The sequence below is a fragment of the Sardina pilchardus genome, chromosome 9, assembly GCF_963854185.1.
Source record: "Sardina pilchardus chromosome 9, fSarPil1.1, whole genome shotgun sequence".
NCBI lineage: Eukaryota > Metazoa > Chordata > Actinopteri > Clupeiformes > Clupeidae > Sardina > Sardina pilchardus.
The window spans coordinates 32,687,877-32,712,041 of record NC_085002.1 but is presented as its reverse complement, the minus strand read 5'-3'; the positions used below and the strand labels follow the sequence as shown (position 1 = coordinate 32,712,041).

General features: G+C 41.2%; 1 protein-coding gene across 3 annotated transcripts in view; it reads right to left on the bottom strand.

The window, feature by feature from the left end:
- Nucleotides 1-24,165, bottom strand: part of arhgef3 (Rho guanine nucleotide exchange factor (GEF) 3) — a 30,913-nt gene that overhangs the window by 6,339 nt on the left and 409 nt on the right. Inside the window, exons 1-8 of one of the 3 annotated variants that reach the window (XM_062544816.1) lie at nucleotides 20,663-20,807; nucleotides 18,534-18,596; nucleotides 8,460-8,567; nucleotides 7,261-7,431; nucleotides 3,549-3,611; nucleotides 2,886-2,982; nucleotides 2,684-2,760; nucleotides 991-1,248 (exon numbers count right to left, since the gene is read on the bottom strand). In XM_062544816.1, the coding sequence (XP_062400800.1) occupies nucleotides 991-1,248; nucleotides 2,684-2,760; nucleotides 2,886-2,982; nucleotides 3,549-3,611; nucleotides 7,261-7,431; nucleotides 8,460-8,567; nucleotides 18,534-18,596; nucleotides 20,663-20,695 (870 nt within the window). In that variant the 5' untranslated portion in view covers nucleotides 20,696-20,807. Of the gene's footprint in view, nucleotides 1-990; nucleotides 1,249-2,683; nucleotides 2,761-2,885; nucleotides 2,983-3,548; nucleotides 3,612-7,260; nucleotides 7,432-8,459; nucleotides 8,568-12,896; nucleotides 13,316-18,533; nucleotides 18,597-20,662; nucleotides 20,808-24,165 lie in introns of those variants that run through there. The other 2 variants (XM_062544817.1, XM_062544814.1) reach the window with 2 other exon arrangements.

Sequence of the window (24,165 nt, the reverse complement as noted above, 5' to 3'; positions counted from 1 at the left end):
TTTCCAGCTGTGGCCTACTGGTTAGGACTTCGGGCTTGTAACCTAAGGGTTGCCGATTCGATCCCCGACCAGTCCACGGCTGAAGTGCCCTTGAGCAAGGCACCTAACCCCTCACTGCTCCCCGAGCGCCGCTGGTTGGGCAGGCAGCTCACGGCTCTGGGTTGTGTGATTCACCTCACTGTGTGTTCACTGTGTGCTGTGTGTTCACTAATTCGGTTAAATTGGGTTAAGTGCAGAGAACTGAATTTCCCTCACGGGATCAAAAAAGTATATATTCTATTCTATTCTATATCTGAAAAAGTTGTCTTTTAGGGTGCAGTATGGTATATTTCAACATGTCAGTATTGGTGTGATGGGTCCCATAAAGCTTGCTTTTGAGTGAATTATGGTAGATGTGTGTATCCCACACATCCACTTCAGGTGCTTGTAGTTGTTGTAGTGTGTGTGTGTGATTAAAACAGCACACAAACAGATTTGCTCTCGGGGTCCCCCTTCAGTTGACAATCGCGATAATAAACAAACTAAATATGCGTATTTTGCTGCTCAATGGTGTGTTTTGCCCCCAACAGCACCTTCCAGGCAGCACAGCCTAAAAGGCACTACCTTTACCCTATTCCTAAGCCTAACCCCCTCAACCCTCATCCTACCCCTAAACTGAGGGGAGTAATGCCTTGAAGGCAGCGCTGCCTGGAAGGCACCATTGAGGGCAAATAATACCAAAGACCTATTTTGCTACAAAGTATGAACATAAATCCGATACAAAATATGGACAGCAGTATGCAGAAAGAGATCTCAGACTTCCTGCATAGCAGCTTTGCTAACTGAACACAGAATGTTTATTGGTCGGTAATCACCTAGGGGGGCGCTAAAAAAATGACAAAAGTGCCATTCGTCATGTTATGAGCTTATGTGCCATCAAAAGGATTTTGGAAGCGTTATGTTAACGTAAAACAGCTCTTAAGGGTGCCTTTCCGTGTACAGTATACTCACTGCCTCCTCCAGGTGCTGACGGTCAGGGTGGTCATTGGGAGTGTGTTTGAGGATCTCCTTCAGCAGGAGGGGATATTTGACAAGACGACTGCGTGGGATGTCCAGAAAGTTCCACAGGTCCAGTTTGCGGCTAAAGGGAGATTGTAAACAGCGCTGCAGGAAGTCGTGCACACGGTGGTCCTGTTTCTTATGGTCCAGCAGTGCTTTAGCAGCCACCTGGTTACTGCAGTAGCTGTTGTAGGAGTCTAGACATGGCAGCTGCAGAAACAAGTGCATCAGGCAAATACAAAACAGGGAGTGAGACTGAAGATAGTCTTTCCGTTTCTGTTCATGGGTTTCGTCAGGTCCCTTGCCACAGGTTTACAAAATAAAGCAGCTAGTTTATGAATGCAGACTGCATGGCGCTTGATTTTATACACCTGTGGGAAGGGACCCGGTGAAACTTAATTTTGAGGGAAAAATGTGCAACTGTAAGGTTTTAGATCAGGGTGAGGGCTGCAGCGAAATCTAGTCTGGTCTCTCTAGCACTGTGAAAGACACTTTTTGGTTGAACCCTGTATGGCTTTTGCTGTGAGCTTTACTTCACCCGTCATGTTACAATTGATCTGGGTGACTGTTACAACTGTCCTCTACATGTAACAAAGACACTCAATGCCATTAGATGAAAACTGAAGAGGAAAAAAGGCAACCCTGCTTGAACTACTGAAGTAAATGTAGAGACAAGGGATATATGAGGGGCAAGATGAATTTCCAAAAGGATCGATAAATGTCTGTCTATCTATTCACCTCATTAAGCCATGTTCATTTTAGAAAGTTAGGCTTCCGCCTTGTGCTCAAACTACCAGTCAGCTAGTTACGGCTAATTAGTTTCGCTGGTATAACACGGCAGAAGAGGATGGAGAGGCTAACTTGGGAGGAAACGAAAAATGCCATCAGGTCAGATGGCAAGATTGTACTTCACCACCCAAGGCTATTCACCTCTACAGAGTGAGTGCTGTACTGTAGATGATATGATATATGATAGAGCAGGTGGCCTCCCGTATCGTATGGAGATAGATTTTAGAGACAGATTGGCCATTCTCAGCACAGTATGTCAATCCATATTATAACATATTCTGAAGCGCTTTCTTTCTTTCTACCCAAACCCAATGCATTATCTGATTATTTGCTGTTCAAAATGTTACTGTTTGGTAACCATGGTAACTATGTTTAGAAAGTCATTACAAAACAGCTGCTCCTAAGTTCGTGTTCTCCGAAATCCAGATTTGAAATGTTTATTACAGAAATTTCTTAAGTCACCAAAATCCTGACCTATAGCATATGATGAGTCATCGATAGAACTCTTACTATCTCAATGTATAGCAAAAGTAATGTACTGTAATGTAGGTTACTCTCAATGTAGGCCTACTGCTCAATGGGAAGTTCAAACATAAAGCGGACAAAGATGGTGCCCCCCACGTTTGCGTGCGGAGTTAGGTGAATGGAGGATGAGTTTGGAGCGCTGTGTTCAATTTACCACAGACATATGATTTGATAGACAGGGAGAGGCTGAAAGTCAATGCATATAGCCAGGAGCACTCAATTGATGTAAACATCCCTGCTCTCCCCCCACCTCACCCAACCACCCCCAATGCATGCATTTGTGTGTGTGTGTGTGTGTGAGTGTGTGTGTGTGTGTGTGTGTATGTTTTACCCAGTCAACAAGGATGTGTCCCACATGCTCTGTAGATCCATCAGGCTTGCGGGCTTCTCTCAAGCGACTGAGCAGATCTGAAGGAAAGAAAGACTGATATTGTGACCATGTCTGTGCTGTAAGACCAAGACGCCATATCTTCCATAAGGCAATTCCATATATTCAGTCCATGTGTGTGAGCACCAGTGTCTATGACTCTCACCTTCGTGGAGAGGAATGAGAGAGTCCAGTGTACCAAAGATCTGGTTCAGCTCATGCTCTGTCATGATGGACAGCTTTAGCATGGGGTCATGGTACGCCTGTAGAGGAGAGGAAGAGGGAACTATGGCTGTTACTCCACACATGCAGCTACATCTCAAAAAAATGTTTTATATTTTTTTCCCATAATCTTTTATCAAAAAGTGAAACTTACAAAAAATCTAGATTCATTACACACAAACTGAAATATTTTAAGCCTTTTTTTGTTTTCATCTTGATGATTACCGTTTACAGCTCATGGAAAATAAATCAAATCCAGTATATCAAAATATTATATATAATAATAATAAATAATCTATAATACAGAAATGTCATCTTCAAAAGTGCTCTAATCACATAATCACACCGGCAATGGGTTCCTGAACCTTTCGCCTCTAGACAAGGGAATGGACTTTTCTACAATATTCAAAGTGAAACGCTCCCTAGACAAACACACTTAACTTAACGTAAGTCCTCTCTGACCTTCACCTCTACCCCCATGCTGTAGTGTATATGATCTCAAAATGATCAATAACAGCAGTTTGAGAGGGTAACACGGTCACAGTAGGCCATCCCTACCAAAGGCCATAGAAAGAGGAAGCAAACTCATTGGGAAAGCAGATGTTACCTTCTTGGCCAGTTTAAGATCCTCAATCAGGTCTTGTTCCCCCTGAGACAGCTCAAAGATGGCCTGCAAACCAAAAGCAGGAGTGTAGGAGAGTGACACAGGGTGAACGTGAGAGGCAAAAGTTAACCTCCCAGTCAAGATTACCTACAACCTCCAGCGGTCAATAATTTTGTACAGAGAAGTCACTGTTTAAAAACAAAATTCATAAGGACGGTGACACTCTGATAGGCCTACAATTAATTTCAGCTATACATTACACCTTGAAGACAGACATATTTACAGTAAATTGTCATAAATGTGTAATGTTGAAATGTTGAGGTGTACAATTCAAAGGGTGAAAGACAGTGGGCCTCATTCACCAACCATTCTAACAGAAGACATCTGTTAAAGACCCACTACAGTCATTTGGTTAAGCCCTGTTTTCCTCAGTGATGCACAGTGATGGTGTTAGATCACAGGTTATTTAACATATAATGTATCACATCTACACGTGTTGGCAAAATGAGATGCTTATTTTATTCATTCTTTAGCTTGCTTGACTTTTACACACGTAGGCTACATTTGCTATCAAAGGTCACCATTACAATCAGCAATGGAATTCACTGGTTGTTCAAATAAAAGGCTGAGATGAATCCTTACACACCTGCCATGACTATATGTTGATACCAGTAAAAGAGAAGGATCAATTCTGGCGTTGAGCTGATTACCTTTTTTAAAACATTACATGTTACAGTAAATTTACATTTGCAGTATGCTGCATTTGCGTAAAGGTGTTTGCCACTACAAAAGCCAAATTAAACACCCTGGTTATCATTTACCTTGTTACAATCTGACAGTGATTTTTTTCCATGGCTTTCATGAATCACCAAGTCCTACATGTGATGTGAGCAAACATTATCAATAAAATCACATCTTTGGCTGAATTTTAGTCAAGATTTAATAAGAGCTTTGTATAGTATAGACACTCTTTTGATCTTAAACTTAATGGACTTGGATGGACCTTTGATGGCATAGTCGTGCTGTGACAGCAGGATGAATGTAAACATTTTATGCAATCTTGGGACTTTTCTTTAGTTTTTTAGGGCTTAAAACAGGGGGTCATAACTCCCATTATATTGTTTCAAACTATTTTGGCTTCTTGAGTTTTTAGGTGGACCCTTCAAATTCACTGAGTTTGGTGAAGTGGCATGTTTCATCCCCACATGGTCCTGGACACTCATCAAATCACATCAAATGTGCATCTATTTGATCTTATATGAACTACTAGGGATGTAACGGTATGAAAATTCAACCCCACGGTTATAGTGATCAAAATCATCACGGTTTTCGGTATTATCGCGGTATTTAAAAAATTGTGTGAACAATATGTTAAGAAAGCGCTGATGGGTGTAGACAAGCTGAAATATTTTAGTTTAAAAAGGTGTGACAGTGTTTATTACATTAAAAATATAGGCAAACCCTTATTGCCTTCAGCAGGATACCGATCATTCACAGCAGTGGCAATCCTAGTCTCTGCTCCCTCCACACACACAGAAAATGGCTTGTCTTGTTTCTATTGCATATTTTGAATTCATGAACTTTATATATTTTGCTAATAGTTTATAATATGTTAGGATTTGCATAATTACTTATAGCTAAAAAATATTCAGTAATTTGAATACTTCATATTGATTTTTAAAATATTACACTTGTCTTTAATGACAGGGGTGTTGTGTAGGTCTAATTGAGCGCCTGTCACTTTAAGAGATGAAGTCGTGAAGACGTGAAGTAATTATATTAACCTTCATTTGGTTTTAGGAAAGTAGTCAGGCATAGTTCAAGGATATCCGTTTTCATTTAATAGAATGAATGTTCAAAAAATTAACAAGTCAAAGAAAATATTGCTGGGATCATAGAAAAGATAAGTGACTTGCAATGTTAACTTCTATGATTTTGGTGAGCACTAGGCTACTGTACATTAATGATAGACATGACGCGTGAGCTAACGGGATAGTTACCTTGATGGAACTCTCTCAAGATGTAAAAGTTTGCCAATCGGCTGTGTAGTTTTGAATTAAACACTACAGTAGGCCTAAATGAACTAAATCCCATAGGTTACCGTGGCATTGTGCTCACTTTTTCCTTGGTTGGAAATGTTGGCTGCTTATAGCTTAACTTATGATTTGGAGTTGGTATATCTGTTATATCCAATGAGCACTTATATCCCAGCGCTCAACATAAAACTTCACGGCATTCTCCTCCTGATAACGTTAGTGGAATAGCCTAGATTTAATGTGAACGTGTAGGCCTACATAAAAAGACGCAGAGTGGCTACATGATCCAGCGCACGTTTTGGGGTGGAAATGCCCTTTAAAAGCAGGTGTAGCCTTATCTGAATCATGGTTAAATCCATCAATTAGACAACAGAATTAGTAAGGTAAAGTTTTGTTTCATAGTAGCCTTTCAGCTTGTGTCAAAAGCAGGCTCGGATGAAGCTGGGAGGAATTAAACATGCGGTTACCACACCATAGTATCAACCGTGATAATAATGATATTCGAAATGAACACGGTAATTGTTATCGTCAACATTTTTATCATGGTTTACCGTCACACCGGTAATCGTTACATCCCTACTACTGACACTATATTGACATACAGTACAACAACTTCTTTCCTCTTCACTTCCTGAAGTTGTAACTCCACTTCAATGTATTCATACTACTGTACATGGTAATGTTTTTGCATATACTGTATTATATTTGGCAAAAATCAAAACTTAAGTCACAACTTAAGGCTAAACTTCAACTGAGGAAAAAATGGGATTCAGTAGAAGATGGCTGCAAACAATTAGAAGGTAGGCATATTTCTCCAATATGACTCGAGTTTGACTATTCTTATGGTCTTTTTAAAGAACAAATGTAAGAATATTGGTGAGTGAGGCCCAAGGTATTTAAATCAGAACTAGAACAATTCTAACAGTCTATGAACCATCTCCTCTTCTCTTTTCATGACTGCAGAAATCCAGCCTGTCACAGAGAGCGGAGAGCAGAGCCCTTCTGACCTCTGGGAAACCTAATGCTTCCCAGCAGATGCTCTGGTTTAGTCCACAATGTATTCCCTGTCCTTTGAAGTCTGCCTGATGGTAAGGAAACTCAATTTGGGAGCGGGGGTGTGCATGCTCATGTGTGTGTTTGTGTGCATGGACTAAAATGACTGTGCCGAAAGCCGCTCATTACTCTGACTGCAACTTTTGAGATGTCTGTGCTAAACATGGAAAACAAGCAGAATCAGACAACCTAATTTGTGCTATTGTTCTGGAAACTACTATGAGATTATACTGGCTAAAATCAGTCCTGGTCAGACACTGGCTGGGTTGCGCTCCAGACAAAGCTCCAGGTAAAGCTACTTCTTATGAGCTGCTTGCAAGCATAATGATCTGGCAGAGGCCGTGTGTCTGGTTCCTGCTCACTGCACACTTGTGAGAGTCACACAGACAGCATTTGTATCTATTGGTGCATATGGGCTATGTGTCTGAACAAGACATTTGGATTAAGCTCTCAGTGCGCTAATATTTAGATCCGTGTGTGTGTCTGCAAATCTACAGCTGGAATTCCACTTTCCTCCAAGAAAGCTGATGCAACAACCACTTTTTGTGTTCTGTTTTGATTATCTTTCTTATGCGCTTATCTCATTTTCTCTTTTCTTCCTCTGGACAGACGGCCTGGTCTCTCACCTCTTGGCGCTTGATCTCTCTGGACGAGAGCATCTGATCCAGACGAACGTCGAAGGTTTCGCTCCACAGCTTGCTGTCGCGCCTTTTGGTGACTGCTGGGGGGGCTTGCCGACTCCATGGTCGGGGGGGCACAATCTCCGGCCTACTCTCACTGCGGAAACTGATGGAGCGCTAAGATGAGGCAGGGTGGGAGAAGGGAGGACAAGCAGAAAGACAACATGGAAATGAAATTCTTGGCTGAGAATGTGGCTACGTTTACACCATCAGTTAAATGTGACTCAATTCCGATTTTTTTTTCATATGTGGCACAATTCTGATGTGCGGCACTAATGTGGAAAAAGCGCATGTTCAGATTGATTCAGGCCTCATTCATATGTGGAAATAAATCTGATACAAATCGGATATGTGCCAATGCGACTGCAGGCAGGCAGATCAGATATTCTCTGTCCTTGAGATGCCTACAATCTTTTAGGTTTTCACATAAACTTACAATATTGCTTTCAATTTCATGTGAACACATGACTGGCTGAATGGTGTAATTAAGGTGAAAACAGAGATGGAAAAGCTGCAGTAAGCGGTAAGTTCTCCATCTTTTTTCCACCTTAAAGTACAAACGATAGCCTGTAGCCAGACTTCTCAAGATACTTTGGAAATGCCACTGAAATACCTTATTGCAAGCTTATTTCCAATACCCTAATGCATGCTTATTTTGCAATATCGTTTGTTTGCTTTCATTTCAGTGACCAAAAGTCCGCTGGGGCGCATGCGGACTGTCTCAAGAGTTTAAAATGAGTGAACCATGTAAACACAGATATCTGATATGGGCCTGAACGTACATGTAAACAGGCAGTCTAAAAGAAACTGATATACAGTAGGCAAGAAATCGGAATTGTGTATCAATGCCTGCAAGTGTACATGTAGCCTGTAAGTTAGTACGAACAGTACAGACACCTAATATAGCATGGATATTTTTTACACTCACACCACACAAGGGAGATAGCAGTAAGACCAGATATTGTGCAAGAGCAATTGTTGCAATAGAGAATACCATCTGAATATAATATTTTAATAGAAGCACTGAAAGAGATCTGAGAAATGTGTGTATATGTGGTATGTGTGTGTGTGTGTGTGTGTGTGTTAGAGAGAGAGAGAGAGAAAGAAAGAGAGAGAGAAGGAGAGGAGAGGGGCAGTAAGCCCACCTGTAAAGTCTGTCCAATGCGTTTGAGGGGAGCAGCTTTGACTGGAGGGATGAGACTGGCCAATGAGGTGACGCGTGAGAGTGGCTTTATGCGCTTGTTGCTGGGCTCCTGTAGGAAGAGAAGAAGACAGTCACATTCAGAATAAGGTCCACACCTGAGGTGCGTTCAAATTTGGCAAACAGTGGCGAACGTTAACATTCCATTCTAACAGTTATTGCATTGTTGCGCTCGTCACACTCACGTCCAGTTCCACTGTATGTTCGCGGCGCACTACCTCCTCAGACTGTTTGCGATTGTAAGCAAAAGTTCACCAAAAACTCAAGGCTAATGGAATACTGTTTGCGAACGTTCGCCTATGTTCGTGAATTTGACAGCACCTCTGAGGAGGACATGATCACACTACTAAGAGATCAAAGCATTTTTGGTGTTGCATTCGCCATGGGGTAATAGTAATGAACTGCTCAAGTCAATTAATGGCTATTACAACATCTTGCCAAAGGACTGGTGTTGAAAATCAGCCTAACATAGGCACATTTATGTTGCTTGATGGGAGTTGTCATATAAATAAGTAAATAAATAAAATAAATCTCCAAACTGGACTACTGTAATTCACTGTTAGCTGGGCGGTCTGCTTGTGTAATGAGATTGTTACAATTGACTCAGAATGCTGCAGCATGCCTAGTATTTAATTAAGACATATGTAACTCCTCTTAGTTACTCCTCAATGGCTTCCTATAATGGGCAGAATTAGTATTATTACTACTATTACTACTCTCAGCTCACAGCCCCAACCGCCCACCGTGTCTGATGAGCGTCTGTGATGTGGAGCAGACATAAACGCTAGGCCAAATTCAGCACTCTTTTCCTCAGTGCTTCCTTGTTGGTGGAATGAGTTGCCGCGTGCTCTGCATTCCTGTGATTATTTTGGGCCTTTCAACAGGGGTCTAAATACGTATTGGTGTTGCATTGACATTATTGTTATTACTGCTATTTCCTAATGTAGTCTTACCAACTTTTTAAAACGATTTACTTTTAATTTGTAACGTGTTTATTTTATTGTTTTATTTTATAAGACGCTTTGGACAAAAACATCTGCAAAATTCCATTACCATAAAAAATACATACAATAAAAATGACTGCTCTGACATCTTTCTGCAGTCTGCAGTCTTTCACTAGCCTGACTCTCGCCAGACCCTTGTAGTTCCGCCATGCTCCACCAGAGGCTGAGCTCCACACAAGGGTCTGGACGCGAGGGCAACCCAAACCCCTGGGCCAGTGATCAAAAAATAATCGACCAATCAGGAGCGCCGAAGCGAGTGTTTGATTCAAATAACAATGGCGGCACGCAGCGAGGAGTCTTGTGCTGACATTGATTCTGCTATTTCAACCGTTTTGTCGAATCTATCGAGTATTCATTCTTTAAAAGATTAACAGAGAATAGTTTTGAAGACATTTATTGGTGGCAAGGATGTTTTTACTCTTCTTCCGACCGGGTTTGGCAAGAGCTTGAAGAAGCCTAGCACGTCATTCAAGATAACAGGCAAGTGGTTTATCGAATCACATGCGAGGATGTTTTACAAGGACCCGCCTTCAGAAATACATCTCCTATCGAGAAGTCCCAGATCCTTGTGTGAAGCAGACAGCGAACTACAGGATCTGGTGAGAGTCAGGTTAGTCTTTCACAGCACTTACCCATAACTTAAACAGGCCATGAAGGCCATATGAATCAGTCAATAATGAGGGTGTTGATCTAGGACAGCATGCAACTCAACTCTTGGAGTCACACACGTACACAAGAACCTTAACAAAATTACTTCACATTTCACCTCAATCAAATAGACCTGTGACAGGCAGAGAAACATCTTTTTTAGTGCACACACCTTCAGTATGAGTGAAGACCACACATTACTCACACAGATGTCAGCACAAGACGACATCAAATCAATGTTAGCACAGTGGCCAAAGTCCTAGCCCGTATAAGGTCTCTGATGTTGCACTAAAAGATGTTGTGCTTTCAATAATGCATACAGACAGTGACCTCAACGACAGTCACACAGAGAGAGTGCATAATATTGTCATAAGGCAAACAGATTTGGCCGTAGGGTTCACCCTATGGACTAGCAACCTGATTTGACAGTCATGTGATTAGACCATACAGCTCACTTCACTTAGACAGTTCACCAGTGTAGACTTTGCAACATGACGACATGCAGGCACTGATACCAGGCAAGCTCTTTGCGGCTCAATAAATTCCTAATGTAGGGCTCAACTTGCCTCCCAGCGCCTGATTAGCCTGGATTTGCACTGATCGATAAATATGTCACGTGAGTACGTACAAGCTAAGCCAGCCTACCTAGAAAGATCTATCCCCAGATTAACAATCACATACATCAGTGTTTACTATACAGAGGCACCAGAGGAAACAAACAGAATGCATATATGGTGAAGAAAGTGCAGCTTAAAGTAGATCCCATTGTGAATAGAAGAAACTGAAATAGATGGACTGAGACTTACCTAAACCTAAAGAAACTTAAAACAGATTATGACTGCAGTGGTGCTATATGTTCAATGTGGATGTAATCAGAAAAAAGAGTGGTCTTATTAATCAAATTAATCACATTATAATTTTGCTTGTTTTACTGCTCTTTGCTAAGCAGATCTGGCACTTCATAGAAACTAAGACTAGCCTGGGAATGTTGACTCACATCTTGCAGACTGGCCTCGTGAACCTATTTCTTGTGGCAAGGGACAACAAGACATGACTAATGGGAAGCTCCAACAGGAGGCTACTGGGCCTCCCCAAAAAGGTTACATAATGTTAAATGGACAAACACACTCACCAGTGACTGTTCAGCGCACATGAGTCATGCATAACTACCTACTGATGACTGCACAGCTGAAGTAATGTTATTGTAGACCTGCAATCTGATGTAATGCCTTTTACTCATTCACCTTCAACGTCTGTCCATTTACCTGCATCTCAGTACACAAAATAAGTCAAATCTTCTAAATAAGATCTAAAATAGCTTCCTGCATATAGGAATCTGTAGTCATGAATCATGATCTAACTTCACTTGTTTCATAATTGTTGAAAGTATTGTGGCTGTAACCAATTGGCATTCATATTATTCCTATAGTAAAGGGAACTTGGGTGTCTTGGGAGGCATTTTATAAATAAAGTATTACTGTTATGTTTTATTATTATAATCGCTTTACAGCAAGAGCCAAACGCTAAACTCAACTGACAAGACTGAAAGAGCAGTAGCCTACTCTAGTGCTAGTCATTTCCATGAGATAATACCACAACAACTTGAAAAAAAAGCAGAGGCTGGTAGGGCCAGGTTCTTCAATCCTGAGGAAAGGTGAGACCAGAGCTGGCTGATGACACATTGCCCTCTGCCCCCTCTCTGTGTGTGTGTGTGTGTGTGTGTGTGTGTGTGTGTGTGTGTGTGTGTGTGTGTGTGTGTGTGTGTGTGTGTGTGTGTGCATGGACCAAACGCTTATCTTCCGTAAAAGACTAGTGGGGCTACATGCTCACCAAGTTTCATGTTCCCCTGTGTTTTGATGACCTGGGAATCGCTGACCAAAAATTGACAAAATAAAAATGGTTAATCCCTACATGACTGCTACGCTAGCAGTGGTCATAATATCAGCTTTCATTTGAGTGCATTTTGTTTTCATTGCAGGGCATAGATAAATAGAACCAGATATCCTGGCTTTCTGACTCAATTATGTGTACTAGGTGAGAAAGCAGCTCCTTGTGTGGTTGTGCGGAGTCAGATGTGTTCACTAGGGCTTCATGTGTTCTCTATTGTTCTGATCAGTTCAGGGAGTCTCTGATCCCCCAGAGAACAGCCGGGTTCTGCTCCACTATCCTTCAAGGAGGACCAGTGTTCCTATATGGCACACCACCAGATCAACTGACAGACAACGCGAGCATCTCTATTCTTTGATCGCTCCTGTTGCTTGGACACTGTATCAGAATTCATCATTGCTGAACGCACACAAAGACCATACTTTATAAAACCCTACACCAGCCAGGCTTTGGATATCCTGCACTCCATGACAGAACTTAATGACTATTAAAAGATTTTCTAATTTGGATATTTGTGGAAATACTCTAGACACAAAACTATTCAAAATAAATCCAGAATTATTTAGGCCTAATTGTTAGCATCATGTGCACACAATACTGTGTAATATAGCCTAGGCCCACTATCAGAGCGTTCAAACGCGCTGAAATACTTTCTGGATACTGACATAAGAGGTGATACAACTGCGCCCCGTTAGGCTATTTACCAACAAAGTCGAGTGTTGGTCTATTTGCAAAAAGTCAAGTAAGTTTGCAAATAGATAGCCTACATAAATAGATATTTCTAAGTACAACTCCAGACTGACTCAAAACAGCTTAGAAACAGATTTGCTTTGAAGGCATACCTCAACTTCTTTGGCTGGGCTGCTTCTCAAGGTTTGCACTTCTAAAGAGCAGTTGGCTCTGTTCAGAACGAAGTAAAGCGGGTAATCCGTGGCCACCATGCCGTTTCCGTCGGTGGCTGTGGTAGAAGCAATTGTTGGAGGACAATCGCAAGCTGACCTCCCAGTCACTGTGCCCGCCAGCTCTGCGGAGTTTCGGACCTCCAGCTTAGCCTACGCCTGCCAATGCATGCCGTCTGTGTCGCTCCTTGCCCAAACGTAGAGTAGCCTGCAGACGCCCGTGCGTGGGTGCGGCGTGTGAAGGCTACTTTCGCTCGCCAGATGCTACTACAGTGAGCGCGTGCCTTGTTGAAGCATACAGGTTAGAAACACCCGCCAGCTGACTCCACATCATATAGCCTGCTCATGGGAATTTTCGGAAATAGGAGAGGGCGCCACATGCTGGAACAAATTATGTCACGCAAATGAACATGAACTGTCGTGCTAAGCAATGTAACGCTCCTGTTTCACATCCAAAGCCACCAGCAACATAATTGCGCCCATTCATCGGTTCAGCGACATACGCACGCACGCGCACGCACACACACACACACACACACACACACACACACACACACACACACACACACACACACACACACACACACACAATGCAGAAGGCAAAAATCACATTTGATATATAAAAAAAAGTCTGAGTGTGCGAGAAAAAGACAGTGTGCAAGATGGAGAGAGAGAGACTAATAATTGTCACAATGTACAGTAAAAGGCCTAGCCTACATTAATTCATATCATATATGACAAAACATAAATCCTCTTGAGTCTGGTGCATAGTGTGTTCATGTCGGCCTATTGTCATGTGTGGTCTTTAGTGGTCTGAGTGAAATAATAAAAAAAAAGAACAGAAAAAAACTCAAAATCGCCACATCCTTATGCAGGCTTGCTCCAGCAGACAGGAAATTAGTCCCGGTATTAAGAGGCTTTGTTCTGACCAGGCTGACAAGTTCCTGTTATTGTACTGCTATCAGCCAAGTGGAAGTGTGCCCTGAGGGGGGTGATTTACCCCCAGCCACCCCCCCAGCAGTGTGTTTCTTTTGCCTCCAGTCATGTGTTCCACTGTAAACAAACATGGACTGGACCTCCACTATGCCAAACTGACTGATAATAAATATTCATTTGTGGACTGCATCAAATGCCATAAAGGTCAGCTGTGATGCTTGGTGGAGGTGGGGAGGGTTATAGATGACAACAAGGGGCTTTTATGTGAGGTAAACTTCTGACAAAAAAGAGACCCCCACAATCTCCACCACCACAGATTGCCAGTCAGCGAATCACAGAGAAATCAGAATGACAAGGAAGAGCATAGTTCGTCAAAATGGTTTTCATGATAAGCTCAGTGGACTACAACTGTCAACCCTTATGCATCTTTGTATCTGGTAATATGGTAACAATTTCCCTTGATTGTTTACACACTATTATAAGGTTTCACGAGTTCGAAAATCAAAACCATCTCACCATATACAGTACCAATGTCAGAACAGACACATTTTCCAAAATGATAAACCCGTTCTCCTCCTTTATCATACATGACTAAAATAAAACCTTTCCTACAGTATAATATTAACTATTCCTATTATATAACTGGATATGATTCACATTAACAGGTTAAATCTTGGCCAAATTCAGTTAATGTGACACAATACAGTACATGTATGTGATTTTTTCATAACTGTGTGAACATCACAACTCACATGGAATCTGACTCATGGGTCCCTCCACATATGGTCCTAAATCTGATACAGGTCTGAAATATGGATTAACACAAATCATTATAAAGCCTGCAATTACTTCCTTCAATAATTATTGGAGCTAGAGAGTAGCAGTGAGCACTTTTCCTCTGTCACACACATGCTATTTGTTTATCCAGCAAATAATGATGTCCACAGACAAGGTTGAGTATGTTGCATGATTTTATGAAAGCATGATGTATTGCGACATCGAAGCCAGTCAAATTTGTAGTTTCTTTGGTCTCATTCCATCGAACTACAGATACACTACACGATCTGGTAAACGTAGTGTGGCTATAGCCGATAGAGGGCCGCGAAGTGAATGCAGAAGTGCTGTTCACCCTGTTACGAGTTGATGAACCACTGAAATGATTTTGAAACATTATTTTAAGGTACAAAAAACTCTTTAGTGTTGCTTTAACTTGACTTGTAGACAATGACATTAACAGTATCTGACCTAAGTCTTCCAAGTGCCTTACTATGACGATGAAGTACCTTACTATCCTACTGAAAAGGACCCCCCATGTTAAGTCCAAACAGGAAAAAACTGTTTACACAAACCACCGTTTCCCTCAGGAACACTGTTTCATTGTGTTCTCACGAAACAACATCTTGTACATGCAGTGGTGCCCTCCAATGAACCAATCCAGATGATCTATCAATTCGGGAATGGGTGGGGGATCATCTGTGACTTGTCTTTTCAGGGCAGTCAGTGGGGACTGTATAGAGTCCATGCCAGAGTTATTTATGTAATGCCAGTTAACTACAGGCTTCCACAGTGGCAGGATAACCCAACATTTCTCTCTCCTCAGGAAGGCAAGCCCCTCACCCACCTCTCTAGAAATAGAAGTACTGGTCAGACAGCCAAACAAAAGCCAGACACTAACAATAGACACATCATTTTTTGTTGTATTTAAAGTGTACATTTTTCAGTGTTGATGATAACGCAGGATGTGTCTTTGTACCAACCTAGTTACAGTATAATCACTGTGGGTCCATTTATGAGTGAATATCCTCAGTAAAGATTTTTACCATCAGACCACACAAGAGAAAAAAACTAAGGGACAAGTGGAATATGATTGCTATTATTTAATGAATGGTACTAACAGTCATTAAAGGGACACTTCACCGATTAGCATTAAGCTTAGTATCTTTAGAAAACCAGTCATGTTTTTGAATGGTCGTGCATCATTCCCTCAGTTTGCCTTGAGATGGGAGAAATACGGATCTCCATGTTGGACTTCCTGCTTTCAATGATGTAAAAATCATAATTTTACATCATTGAAAGCAGGAAGTCCTATTCATGGGTTTCATTGAAATCTGTATCTCTCCCATCTCAAGGCAAACTGAGGGAATGATGCATGACCACTCAAAAACATGACTGGTTTTCTAAAGATACAAAACTTAATGCTAATCGTTGAAGTGTCCCTTTTGAAGCCACACGATTGCATATACAGTAATATTGTGGTAACTCAGTTCTGTCCAGTCAACCAGGCTCACCCAGCCAATCAATATGTCTGGCATGTAGAACTTACATGTATGAACTCTCTAACAAGAGCCTGTAAGGGGTCCCCTGACCTGACCTTAGTGTCACATGGTGACACAAAATGCGGGGTGAAGTCATAGGTCTATGGATACTCATGAGCTTGGCTGTGTCATTGATGAAAATCTATTTATTTACTTTAATTCAATAACAGACGTCCTAATAGGTTACAACAGACTTGCATAACAGATTGTAGGCTACTTTGGTGTTGGATCCTTTTCTCACACATACTGTACACCATGAAGACACCATCCAAGACAACAAAATAAAGTCTGGAATATTATAAATAGAGTAATGAGAGATATTAGTGTGACTCCCCTCTGGCAATAGTGCTAGCTGGCTCATAAGTAAAAACATAAGCTTGGTTCGGTGTTTACTGAAGTGTGGCCAAGGTGATTCTTCCTCCGGCTAAGATTTGGGAGGCTTATGCTTGAGGACACTGTCTTAGCACTGATCAGTGGTGACCCTTTTTGTAGCCTACTACAAAAGACCAAGTCTGAGGTGGTGGCTGCCTGACCAATCATTGTAAGCAGGGCATGTGCTCACAGTGGTCCTGGTAAAGCAGCAAGATGGAGGGACTGCTCAAAGAGACTTTAGTTACAGCAGAGAAACATGGTGCCAAACTGTTTGTAGTTTCAGTGGATAAAAACACAAAGAAATGGCAAAAAAGTAATTGAATACTTGAATCCCTATATAAATACAAACCAGCAAGCTACTACAAGTTCAACTTCATGTAGACCACTGGCTGTCACATTCTAGTACAGGTCTGCTACAGCAATCAACATCTTGTTTTCTTCATCGGAAGGAAAATCAGCAGCTGCGTGACAAACAATAGGCCTGACCTGCTTTTCTTTAGGGCGCAAACGACATCTCACTGACTGCACTGCCACTCACCTTGATGAACACATGCCTTGATGTGCCTCACTACCATTCCGTTGCCTTTCCCTGTTCTTTTCCCTGCCCTTTATTTTGCTCTTTATCAGTTCTCTTGCTCTCATCTCATCATCATCTACAGCCTTCATCATGTTGTTCACACAGAGATGAGGCCACGGGCAGCATCAATATGGTCATTACATTAGCTGAATTGTTTTGAAAAGAACTAAGACAAAAATACACTGATTACAGCTCAAATACACTTAAAAGGTCAAATACATTTCTTAATTAGAGCAAGGGGCACAAAGACACTCTGGTTGCCTCAGAATTACTCAAATGAATCTGCTGAACTGGTGGGGTCATGAATAATGTTCTCTCAGCCCTTATATTCATGTTAAATGAAGCACACTGATTGGCCTTGAACGTGACACGATTACACATAGAGAACATAGTGAGATTGCAGTGTCAATTAAGGTTGATTGACAGAAAGCTCACAGCTCATTACATGGACAGTGCTAAATAACTGTTTTGTGCCTGAGCCAGAGACTACAACCTAGGACTAATGAAAACACTGTTACTGACGTGTACTGTATGTTATGTTTCCACATCATGCCAAAGTTCAATAAACTCCACAAAAGGAGGATTCTTTGTCGTGTGCAGGTACTTCATCCATGTCAGGCGAACAGCATAGCTCACTTCAAGAGGTCACAGCACTACAATATTTTTGTTTAACTCAGCTACTTGACTAATTTTTGTATGTCTGAGTCATACCTACCAGTAAAGAGTACCAATAAAACAATGGCCAACCATATTACAATAGCCGAACTCCACCCACTGGTCAATGCCTAGCCTCCCCCACCCATTCACACCCACATCTACTAAAATACATCCATCAAGTCAGAACTGATACAGTCATGCATGACCTGACTTTCCACAAGAAGAAAAGGAAAAGAAAACAGATTGGTGCTTTGGGCTCTGGTTTTATGTTCTTTTGAGAGCAAGGTGAGAAATCTGTGACTTGAAGGAAATGCTGTATAGTGGTGGTCTTGGTCCATTTCAATTGAGTATGTTATTGTAAGTTGTGTTCTTCAATTTCAGACCACATTCAGCTACTCTACTGTTAACTGGTGTAATCAATACCTTCACTAATATACTGTATCACTATACTTTACTGTGAGAACAATGGAGGTAAATAAAATAAACTGATGGGTAAAATGTTTTCATTAATAATTTGTGGACCATATGTTTGTCTAAGGTATGTTTGCATCACCTAATGAGTGAATGTGCGTGTATGTCTTTGTGTGTGTGTGTGCCTCAAATAAGTTGGCATACTTGTATACATTGCTAGTATGTGTCTGAGTATATGTTTTGTATCTGTGTGTTATATGTTATGCCTGAGGGAGCAAGTGGGAATATCATACCAGAGTCTCTCTGACTTACATTAATGTCCAGACTGCGGAGACTGAGCGAGTCCACATCCCTGCTCCTCTGCTTCCTCTTCTTCTGCAAGACAACAAACCAACAAGCAGATACTTAAACAACCAGAAAAGCACTCAGACAGCGCAGACCTCCGCCAAGCCAAAACATAACCGCCTCCTGGATCCAGACGGATCACTCCCAAAACTCAAAATCCATAACTTTTTGAGTTATCCTGCTAACAAACAGACAAACAAACAAACAAACAATCATACAAACAAACAAACCCTGATGAAAACATCATTGGCGGAGGTAGGCTAATAAATCAGAATAATATGCCAATTAACCTCCAGCAGAAAAATAATTGCTCACTGACAATGTTCACAACCAATATTCTTAAAAAGCAGATTTTAGTGAATGTAAATATGTTTTGGCCAACCATATTTCAAGGCCTGTAATCATTAATAGTTTTGCAATCCATCACATCAGCACACCCTACATTAAAGGACAATTCACATAGCCATGAGTGTGCCTGCGTGTGCCTGGTACACCTAAAATATTTCCGATGTCACACTTACCATTACTTCGTCTGTTCTTATCATTCTAACATGCCAAACCAACCATAATAGCGTATTCTAGCAAGCTATGATGTTGAACTGAATGAATTGTTTCCATGTTTAAATCCACTTTAAATCCATCTTCAATCGCTAATCGATAAACCAAGTAGTTCACGTGTTGATTTGTAGACCTACAATAAAACCCATTTCTACTTAGATTTTCATTTTTGAAAATGAATCATGGTGCAGCATCTGAAAGTAAATTATTCCTGCAAGTATTACAGTTTTTGATTGTTTTGATCACGTTCATTTTTTCAGTATTTACATTTGCAGATCATTTGCATCCCACCTGTCATGTCTCTGCATCCCCACACTTTTACTGGGTTGGGGCCACCTACAATCTCAAAGACTCATTTCAATTACAATATCTGGCTAAACCTCTGCTCTAAAAACAACCTTTTATCTTTGAAGAGTCTAAAAACAATGCCACAGGACCGTGCTTGGTCCTCTGCTGTTCAGCTTACATGCTACCCCCTAGGTCATATTATACGCAAACATGGACTCAACTTCCACTGCTACGCTGATGACACTCAACTTTATATTAGCACTAAACCCTCCTCCCAGCTCCCACCCACACAACTTGTCAACCGCCTGCAGGAGCTCATATCATTAATGAGCACAGACCTACTCAAACTCAACAGTAATGAGACAGAGCTCATGGTGGTGGCCCCTGCATCACTACTCAGGAAAACTGGAGAGCTGGCCCTGGTCGTGGATGGCTGCTTCACTTCCCCATCACTCCCATCTTCCAACATCTCCACTGGTTGCCGTTTAAGTCACGCATCACCTACAAGATCCTCCTGCTCCCCTACAAATCTCTCCATGGTTATTAGATTGGCGTTGTCCTTAGTTGTGGCATGTTCCTCAGTACAATCAAGTATACAGATTACGAGATAGAAAATGTAATAAACTATTCTTTGTTTCCTATGCAATCTAGAAGCAAAGAAAGTCTATGGGCTGTGAGCTGTGTTTCAGAGCGAGTGATTAAACCAAATGCCACAGCTTGAACCGGTAAGATGGGAATAAATGACCTTATGAGAGTCTATTTAGAGCTCAACAAAATATAACTATACAAGTTTTATTTTTCAAATATTTCATTGGTGGGATATATGAAGAATATATCATTCAACCAACAATTTTAAAGGTTTACATTATAACCAACAAACCTATTGTAAACCTCTAGCTACTAACAGTGTCTTGAAAAGGATCTTAGTGTCTGGCCATAACAGTCTTGAGATTGACAATAACTTTAATCATGATTACATTAACAAGCAACCATTTCCCCCTATACATATCCACACATGCATGCTAATAAACAATGAAACATGATGTACCCAAACACAAAGAGCAAAAATAACAAAATGACATTATTCACTAGAAATGAATGCAAAAAGACTTTAGAATTCAGGGAATTCGTTGAATATTGCTGAAAAGCAGAATACTGTTATCAGCAAACTCTATCATGGCAGTAGCAACGTAATAATCACAATGTTTAGTTTATACGTACTAAAGCTGTACCAACAAAATATGACTCACCTTCTGATGGACAAAGAGACAGCACCCCATCATTAGGATCCTAACAATATTTCTAATTCCCAGTAAATGGACACAATCAAGTCACAGTGATATTTTCCCAAACATGGTCTAGGGCGAGTCCATGGAAAGCTAGGCTCTAACATGCTAGGTTCTCACACAATAAGCCACACAGGTTTTGTGGAAGGATGTCATTTGTGTGTGCTTTTGTGTGTGTGTGTGTGTGTGTGTGTGTGTGTGTGTGTGTGTATGTAGTAGGAGACAAGTCCTGTTCACTGCAAACAGGATGTGCGGAGGGAAACCACACCGTTGCTATATTGAGGTAGAGGGGCCACAGCCACTTAGACAGCCTTCTTTTCTGTTCTCAGGACTGTGTGTGCACTGGACATTAGACTCACCACGCTTGCTTTGTGCTCCTACTGCTATAGAAGCAACCGATGCCTTTACATTCCCTGTCATTTCAGAACGTCACTGGAGAGTCCCTTTGTTTCACACTTTCACTGTATTTTCTGAATCAGCTAACAGATTTATGATGGGCAAGCTGTTGTGAAAAATAAGTACACTTACTTAATCCACTTTGGAAATGGATGGATATAATCTAATAAATAACTAATGCTCTAATACTATACTAATGTAAATACTATACGATGCTAAATTCCTTGGACATAGCTCTACTCACACGCTACAACCTTGTCAATATTAAACAACAGCAACCACAAAGCCCACAATGCATTTCACTGGTGCTGTCAAGTGGACACGTTCCCTGTGGCCAAGTGGTCAGTGTGTTGTTGAATTGGGCTCAACAGTGGTGTGTGGCGTCCCAGACCAACTCCTGCACATTCATGAGAGGTTCAGACACATGTCAGTGCCAGAGCCAACGTCAACATAAGGCCCTCACATGCATAATGGTATCGCCAACTAATCCAAACCCAGTACTTCCACTGTGCATCAAGCCCATAGAATCCCTATGCTGTAATGTGCAGATTCCACTTCCCTGTTTTCAATGTTGAAGCAGTGCTTTTGACTGCTGGATCCAAGACTGTGGCAAAGTCATCTCCAGGCTGGATTAGCTGGTATCCTCCACCAAGCTGATCATTGATAAATACAAAATTGAATTTCCATAAAATGCTACAGTAGCCTTGGAACCACACAAATGTATACTCTATCTGAATTTGGTCTGACAGATCGGACACCCACCCATTGAGGCCGATTTCTAAAATGTGAAATCTACACAGACAAGGTGTTCAATTCCTAGTGTATAGGTATCTCACAGCAGCCAATTCTATTGACCACCAAGCACACCCCTCTTTCATCAGTGTTTCAGGCCCATGACACCTCCAGAAGGCTCAGCAGTAGGTTAAACCCACCCCTCCACACTCATGATGGGAACTTTACGGTCATTCCTCTTCGCTGCTGTGGCTGTTTATGCTCCGATCAGCAATACTGTACATCCAAACAAAATACAAACCCTCAATGAGGGCACCAACAAGTATCAACAATTAAATCCTTTGTCTGGATCCTCTTCCTTGCTGTGGCCATTTATGATCAGCAACCCAGGAACTCATCGCAACTGCTCAACTTTTGTGAAGTTGGTCATTTGCAATGAGACAAATGTTTAATATCATGGTGGTATGCCATGAGATTTTGTCATAATAAATGTGTGTCATGAGAGAAAGCTATTAGTAATCCAGAAACCTTTCAGGACATCAATGAAAAAGCAACAGGCTCTTTGAAGAGAGGCCAGACAGTAGTGCTGGTCACATTGTCTGCTGGGAAAAGACGGAAACAGCACTGTAGCAAAGATGGCCTGCCCTGACATTTGCGAGATCAAGCCTGCGGGCCAAGAAAGCCTCCACTGACAGGCAGAAAGGAAACCAAACCCTGTTGATTTGACCCAGATAAGTGCTGGATAAATGGCAACCATAGTAGACCATTGTATTGATACTGACACTGTAAACTCCAGTGACTGAACGGAATGAGCTCATCTGATCCTGTCATATCCCCTCTCCATGAATCTCCAGAAGCTAAACTCTTACCACTTCACCACTCAGCTTGGATAGGGCTGTGAAATGCATGAATGCTGTGAAATCCTGTTTTAGTCAAGGCAGATTGGTCAAGATTTAGCATCACATGTTAGGGAACCTATTTGCATTCTGGACAAGTTCAAATAAGCTGAGTTAACCTAACAATCCACGTATGCCTCTCTAAAGACTCACAGCCAGCTCTAGGGTACAGCCATCGCCTGACACTTGCCAGGAATAAAACTGTATCACGTGTAAAGCCTTTTTCAGCGAGAACCCACAATCAGAACACAACAAAGACGTGTTTGCAGTAGCCTACTTCGGAAAGGATTTGGTAAGAGTGTAAAGCTAAACTTAAGTTTGGTTTGACTGAGTTACGCCCCATGGAAATGAACCAACTCAGAACTGGTCTCATTCCTATTTCTTAAATTCCTATTCAATGACAATGTGTCCTATTATTATGATCCAGTGGTGCCTGTAATGTCCCTTGAATGAACTTATGTTCCCTGACTCCTTATGTCAAGCCCTTGACTTTTATCACAGGCACTCCATGATCAAATCTATCTCTATCAGTTGTGTTTTTTTTCTAAAAGCTCATTCTATATTTTAACTTTAAGATCTTGTTATTAGCTTAAAAGCCTTTACATGGCAGAGCCCCCATCTCTTGATTGTTACACACGTATACCTAAGCAAGATCATCCAGAACCGCTAGTCAATTTCCTTTTAATGTGTCCAAAATGCATTGCCACTGAGGAGATACAATTTTTGCTCTATTGTTGTTACTGTCATTTTTTACTTTTCATTGTTTCTTTGTTTTTCAAAGAACTGCACTCTGGTCAACTGTCATTGCCATTGACATTATGTGATTGTGAAATACAAAATGATTAAAATATTTAACACACATCATACGGTTGTGGTGAAGGAAAATTATGTTTTGTTTAGAGAAAAAAAATTGGGATGATATGTTATTTCTTCCAGACTTTTCCATCTAACACAAATGTCACATCTTTGTGGTCTCCTATTCAACAGTATGAAGGAGGAAGGAATGACATCACATCCAGTCTGAAGCCTAAGAGGGCAATTAAGCCACGCCCACAGACCACGGAGTGCAACACCTTTGTCCTTACATGTAGAAACTGCACACAACCTTTCCACCTTTGCTTATGCATTCATCTTAGGCAGAGAAGCCCAGCACCGAATCCTTCTACAAGGTCCACTCAAGATGCTGCCTTTTGTATCATTTCAAATGACTCATATCTATAATCTACAAGAAAAAATAACAAACTATAACAGTTGCTACTTTAAGCTAAAGTTGTGCATGCATACTGAACCCCTCCCCCTCACACACACACTCATTAATCAGGCAAGCATAAACACCACATGCAAACATATATATTTAAGCAGCATAGACGGCTACACATAATTATGATGCGACTTTAAACATTTATGAAATGTTTAAATTGATATGATTTGAAGAATATACAA